We start from the raw sequence: 7,230 nt of genomic DNA on the forward strand, positions 1-7,230 counted from the left end.
TTCCTTTAAAGGAGCCATTATCACATCCATTGTCATAGTTGGTAATTTCTCACACTTTTAGCTCAAGTTTCCCATGAACAGCGCCAATGATGCGTATTAGAGCCCAGTAGTACTACAAGGATCAAAGGATCCCCAGTGAAATTTTAAAATTAAAGGAGAACTAACTTACAAAATAGACTAAGCACTCTGATGCTTAAAGTAGTAAACTAAATAATATTTAAATTTAATCAATAATATATAATTTATTAAAATATATATAAATATAAAAAAAGAGGACAAATCGATCATTTATATACTTAAAATTAACCAAAAAAATGACCCAAACGAAGCTTTCACACAGGAGGAATATGCCAAATACTCCCCATCTATTTCTAAAAAAGATGAATTCTTTTTACTATATTTTAAATAATACAGAGAAGCTTTTTACGTATAAACATAACACAGAAAGATTTTGCGTCGTTTTACCAAAACAAAGAGGAATGTTATGCAATTTATTCAAAAAAAATAATAATATAATAATATAGTAATAGAGAGAAAACAAGATGCATGAAAAATATAAAGAAATATCTATTAAAAAATAGTACAAGTGTAAATTCCAACTCTAACGTCCCCTCTCTCTCTCTCTCTCAAAAGTGTTATCTTTTTTTTTAAAAATATATATCCAATTTTTCTAGTTTTTGATTTCATTACTTGTCTATCTAAGGTTTTCGCTTTTTCTTGCGATTTTTTCCAACCCTAGGGTTTCATTTGAAACGGGTCGGACCCACACTGGACGCAAGCACACGATTCCACCTCTTACAGCGTTGCTCTCTTTCTGCTTTCGAGATCTAAGCTTTCCTGATTGGGGGTTGCTTTCACGATATTTCGGCTGTGGGGTTGGGTTCTGCTGTCATTTTCGCGAATCAGACAAAAAAGCTTAAGTAATTTTGAGTTGGATTTAAGGTCTGGGGTTGGAGTATTGCTGGAGTTTTGAGGTTTTACTGGATTGAGTTTTGGTTTGGTCTTTAATTTGTTGGCTTGAATTGTAAGTAATTTGGAGGGGAAAATGGTAGAATTATCTATTTATGCCGACGGCAAAAGGCTTTTGCGAAGATGTATGTTATGTTTCTTTGGTGTGGTGGAATTGAGGTGTGTGGGGATGATTCGCATTTTCTGATCGGGCGCTTAACGAGGTAATGGTCTTGAAATTCTTCTAAAAGTTGATTTCTTTTATGATCACTGGAGAAGGTTTTGATATGTGCAGAATTTGGGGTTTGAATTTATGGCACCAACCATTCCAATAGATTTCACAGGACAGAGGGAATCTAAGAACTTCTCGATCTCGAAGACGCGGTTGGGCAATGTGATGGGGAAAACAAGAAAAGTTTCAAAGGGGTATTCCACTGGTTTCGTGCCGGATTATCGTCATGCCGTGGAGTCAGTGGCTGAATCAGAAGGTTTTGGGAGCTCAGGTCGTCTTGGTATAGAATTGACAGCGTCCGACGAATCTTCTGCTCTTAAAAGGAAATGCATTAACCTGAATGTGGGTGGTTACGATATATATGTGCCAATGCGTACCTTCTCCTTGTCTAAGATGTCACAATCGGATAGGAGGGATTTGGAAATGCGGTTGAAAAGTGAGCTTGAACAAGTTAGGATGTTTCAGAGGAAGATAGCTTCTCTGGATGCCCTGACACTTCCACCCACTAATCAGACTTCTAGTTACGATAATGGCTCGAACAGACATGCTATGGCGGAAAGTTTTCCAGTGTCCATGAATGATGTTGCTATGGTGCCGGGAAGGAAAAAGTGCCCTCCTGGAAGAAATGGGCCCCGTACTAAAGGTGGGGCTGTGGCAGGTAGGAGGACCGAGTCATTAAAACAGGGTCTGCCGCAGAGTAACAATTTTGTGATGTTAATGAAACAGTGTGAGGCTCTGTTAACTCGATTGATGACCCATCAGCATGCTTGGATCTTCAGTGAGCCAGTTGATATCGTAAAGCATAAAATACCTGACTACTTTAATGTTATTAAGCATCCTATGGATTTGGGTACAGTAAAAAAAAAGTTATTTTCAGGTCAGTATTCGAGTCCAATGGGGTTTGCTGCAGATGTGAGGCTCACCTTCAAAAATGCATTGACTTACAACCCAGCTGGACATGATGTCCATGTCATGGCTGAGGTTATGAGTAAATTTTTTGAAACAAGATGGAAACCTATTGAAAAGAAAATTCCAATCACTGCAGATGAACCTACAGCCTCAAAGTCTAGTGTCATTGTAGAACCTGAAAGCGCTTATGTACCTCCCACTAAGAAGCAGAAAACTGCTTCTATAGAAAACAAGGTCAACCAAGAATGTGGTAAACGAGGAATGAATGATTTTGAGAAGCAAAAACTGAGTGCAGAGTTGGAGGCCTCATTGGCGGAACTGCCCGACAGTATAATAGATTTTCTTAAACAGAGTACTTTGAATGGCAGTAGTCAAGTAAGTGAGGATGAGATTGAAATTGACATTGACACTCTTAATGATGATACCCTATTTACATTACGAAAACTTCTTGATGATTATCTACTGAAGAAGGAAAAAAGTCAAGCAAAACAGAAGCCTTCTGAAATTGAGGTACATCTGTACAATTTAATGTATGAACAAGTTTATATATCTATTAACCATCTCTTTATGTGATACATATTGTTATATATGAATGTGAATACTGGTTTTCTTGCAGGTACATGATAAGTCAGGGTTTAGCAATTTATCGGCACTGAATTGCAGAGGTAATATACTTCACTTCCTGCAAATAAAGTTGCATTGAAGGTGGACTCAGTTTTCATTATTCCTCAGTTTGGCATCTGATTAGTTTCTTTTCCTTCACTTTCTCGAAAAACTAATCAGATCATGAGCCAGTTGATGAGGATGTGGATATTGGTGGAGATGATCCACCACCTATCTCCAGTTCTATACCAGTGAAAGTTGACAAAGATGCTACCCAGAGGAACAGTAGTTGCAGCAGTTCGAGTAGCTCCAGCAGTGAGTCAGGCTCCTCTTCCAGCGGTTCGTGCTATTATGATTTTTTGATGCAAACTTTTCTCACACTATTTTTGTTTCAATACACGGAGCTCTTTATGATGTCATGGGAACATTATTTACGTAAATTTCTTTGGATGCTAAGGTTCCATGTGATTGGGATTGAGATCTAGATCATGTTCTTGTGTGTTCATGCAAAAAATCATTATAAAACTTGATTAATCCACTTTCTTGTTATGTTTGTCTCGTCTATCATTCCTTGGACCTGAAATGGTCAGCTTCTTATGTCAGTACGGTAATGCCAAACATCCCAAAACGATATTAAGGGGTTTCAGCTTCATCTCTGCTTCATGCAGTTGTCTAGGTGTAGGCATAGAGAAATAGTTTGAAGACTTAATTTCACATGAAAACTCTCTGAGATATTGAGAGAATCATGCTATAAAATTTTCTTGGACAGACGAGTTGGGAATTTATTGCTCAATCACTAATTTGTGTTAGCATCCACAATAAGAAATGGTTATTCACATAGAATAAGTAAATTTTTATGATCACAATTGTGGTCTTACTTACCATGAATTTCTCAATATGGGTTAACAGTATCTTTTGGAGCTTATTAGATATTAAAATAAAATTTGAATAAACTACGAATCTTGTGAGAGATTCTCTATTATGCACAATGAGCTATAGCACGTGGTCCTGAGAGTTTTTATTTTCTTGTTCCAATATAGGAAATGGTTTGGTTGTTTTCTGAAAATGATTATTCTCTAAATATATGGAGACAAACTAGTTTAATGTAATCAAAGCATTGCACACTCCTGTGGTTAGGAACTCCTTTGAACTTTTTCGCTAGAAGATATCAGATATCCTGTCTATGTTTTTCACCCCTCTTGGTAAAGTACTTCTATTTAATTCTGTAATGTATTACTTGATATTAAGCCGGAAACAGTGTCATGCTCATCATAAGGCGGGGAATTATTCTTAGTGTCTTATGAAATAGCTTTATGTCTTTAGCTTTAAATGTAGTCAAATCCTTTACCTTCATGTCTCAGCAATGTTTCCCATCAATCCTTTCGGATATCTCTCTGGTCTTAACATGTCAGACTACTTGATTGCCTGTTGTACTTTGAGATCACCATTTCACATGCCAACTCCTGAAAATAATCTGTAAACATATGGTATGTGTATGTGTGTATTCCTTTTTCTGTATACAATCTCATCTTGGAATTTCATGCTTCATCTATCCTTTAACATAAAGCTAAAGCTTAAGGGTAAAGGAAATATTAGGTATCAGGGATTGAACTTTTTTCCTTTCATTTAATCTGTATATTTTGGCATCTGGGTATCTCATGCTTCATTTTCCGTTGAGCTCTAACGGGAGAATTTGAACAATTTTGAGGGATCTGAAACTGTAAAAAGTATAAAGGTGTATCTGTTATGGATACAGAGAGAATAGAGTGTTTAAAGTTACAATTAATAGATGCCAATGTTGATATCAGTTTATGTCCATACCATGTTTGACAGATTGGTACTTTTCAGATATGTAAAGGGCATATCAGTTTAGAATGTGGAGAAAATGTAGTAGTAAATTTTGCAGCTTATTTAATGTCAGATTTGTACTATCATATGCCTATCATATTCCACACAATATTTATTTCTAATTCAATATTTAAATAAATGAAACATGCAATAGTTGACTTATCAAATCATTAACTGATGAATTATGCTGGAAATTCTTGAGAATTAATGTTACTCGAATCACAGGGGCTAGTAATTGTGGATGTGCCCATATTGTACTAGAAGTTAGAAATATTAAGATCAACGATTTAGCAAGTTTTGTGAGTGTTACTGATGCATTAATTATGGCCTCGTCACCTATTCTTGTCAAGTTTCTTTCACCCCACATGTAAAGGAATTGGAAATATTGGAATGCTATCTTCATATTATGTCCTTTATTTTCATGAAGGAAAAAAGATTCATATCATAAAATAGATCATTAACAGATTGATTACACTCAACGTTCTTGAGAAAAATGTGTCTCCGTATCATAGGAACTAGTAATTGTTGATGTCACATGTTGCATCCTAAGTTACCGTATTATGTTCGAGCATTTGACCTCAATGCATGTTGCGCATGCAGTAATTATGTGCTGGCATCCTAGGCTACCCCCTAAAGGAATTGGAAATATTGGAGTAAATTGCATAGATTTTCTCCCATATTTCCATGAAGGAAAAAGGCTCCTAACATTTATAATTGAACAATATTATATAACAATCCTAAGATTTCTAGTCCCAATAATATTATCGAATGTAAGGAAACTACAATTTAGTAGTACCTTTTGAATTTAAGCAAGACATAGGGGTCTTATGATTTTCAGGTTTTCCTTTGGATTCATTTTTCCTCATCTTACTCAATAAGAGAGGAAAAGAGAGTAAGGGATTGGTATTATAGTTCAAGACTTTGTCTTGGCTGTCATAATTACATTTAAGAATTGGGATACGGAATTCTTTTAGGGTCAATGGAGTATAAGGTTCTTGTGGCATGTCCGTGTGCGTCTAGCTAGATTGTATGCTTGACATGATGTTGGCTGGAGAGACTTTTCATGTTCTGTTACTAACCTCCATGGCTTGTCTCTGCCCCACTTTTCACTCCCTCTATATGGAGATGGCACTTTTGGGCACTTATCGATACGTCAGTGTGGATCTTTGGACTTGGGTCATGGAACTAGAACTTTAGATCCCCATCGCAATTGCTTGAACGTCAAATTATCCTGCAGAACTATGATTCAATGTAGTAGTCAGTATCCATATGGAAACCTATATCTGATATTACAGCTGTTGATGCTGCGTACTATGCAGCTGGCAAGCCTCAACATGGAGGTTGCAGGTGAAGTAATGAAAGTGGATGGAAAACGAAATAAAAAAGAAAAAGAAAAGAAAAAAAAAAACAAGAAACAGGAGGTGGTGCAAAGGAAGCCCTATTGCTGGCACTCAAGAAGAAAGAAATTGTTGAAGAGAGAAATTAGGAGATATAGAAAATTTAAAAAAGAAAACAAAAAAGAGCGAGAGAAGAAGAGAAGGAAGAAATTGGGGAAGCAAGAAAGAAAACAAAATAATGTCAGAGAAAGAAGGAAAAGAGAATGACAAAAGAAGAGGATGGAACGCGGTGAAGGAAGGGATGCCCGTGCCCTTGAAGATGAAGTTAATAAACAAGGAAAAGAATTAGAGGAAGGGGGATAAGAAAAAAGAGCTGCAGTAAGCTGGATTAAAATACTTAACTTTCATATATCATTGGTAGATTGGATAATCTTATATTTTATTCCTTTTAATCGTATGTTGTAGATTTAACAAAAAAGTGATAGCTGTATATTTAAATTAGTCATATAATCATATTTATATATCTTTTTTCTCATAATATAGATTTAGTAATATATTGTATTCCTAATCCTAAATAAGTATTATTAGTTTTATGTTGGAACAAACATAAATAGGAAATACTACATAGGGGAATTGTGAAGAAACTTGAAGAAAGAAAATCTTCAATTATTACCAAAACAAAGAAATTTTATTGAAAAGGGAAAATCCTTAATTAGATAATCTCGGAAGAAAATAAAGATAACATTCCGTAAAGATTTAGGTTCACTAATCACTGATTCACTATAACATTAGTCCTTAAGTTTTATGTATTACCAAGGATATCCTTGCCCCTAAAAGAGTAAGAGGAAGTTAAAAGGATAGCATTTTCTGTCCACATCCTGATGGAACTGCCAAACTGGGAGATGGATAAACAACATGGATTTGGCATTAGGGTTTTGGTAAATTTAAAGGAGGGAAGGGTATACTTAGCTACTACAACTTGGTTTCTAGTGTAGGTTGATGTAATTAAAACTTTTGGTTCCTGTGAGGTGAGAGTTAAGCTGCCACGGTGTTGTATGTTAAGCTCATGATTGATGATTCATGCTCATCTATTCTATCTAGTTGAGAACTAGAGTGCTTTAATTCTTATCATTTACAAAGATTTATGCATTCTAAGAAAAAGGACCATTTGAAACTCTGTAGTGATGCTGTCTAATTATTTTTGCTTTCTGTTTACACAGATTCAGATTCAAGAGGTTCTGATGTCGGCAAGAATTCAGTTCCTGTAAATACTGTAAATGTATGGAAAATTTTGTGTTGGTTCTTTTCTTTATCTATCCTCTTCCCCTACCTTTTTTCTCCCCCCCCCCCCTC

The 7,230-nt window shown here is 35.7% G+C and overlaps 1 protein-coding gene across 2 annotated transcripts in view; it reads left to right on the forward strand.

Moving 5' to 3' along the window:
• The window catches only part of LOC105158083 (transcription factor GTE10), an 8,060-nt gene continuing 1,515 nt past the window's right edge, over positions 686–7,230 (forward strand). Inside the window, exons 1-5 of one of the 2 annotated variants that reach the window (XM_011074711.2) lie at positions 686–1,172; positions 1,244–2,599; positions 2,706–2,754; positions 2,873–3,031; positions 7,098–7,156. In XM_011074711.2, the coding sequence (XP_011073013.1) occupies positions 1,262–2,599; positions 2,706–2,754; positions 2,873–3,031; positions 7,098–7,156 (1,605 nt within the window). In that variant the 5' untranslated portion in view covers positions 686–1,172; positions 1,244–1,261. Of the gene's footprint in view, positions 2,600–2,705; positions 2,755–2,872; positions 3,032–7,097; positions 7,157–7,230 lie in introns of both variants that reach the window. The other variant, XM_011074710.2, reaches the window with a different exon arrangement.

Source organism: Sesamum indicum, linkage group LG3 (assembly GCF_000512975.1).
Source record: "Sesamum indicum cultivar Zhongzhi No. 13 linkage group LG3, S_indicum_v1.0, whole genome shotgun sequence".
In the NCBI taxonomy this organism is placed as follows: Eukaryota; Viridiplantae; Streptophyta; class Magnoliopsida; order Lamiales; family Pedaliaceae; genus Sesamum; species Sesamum indicum.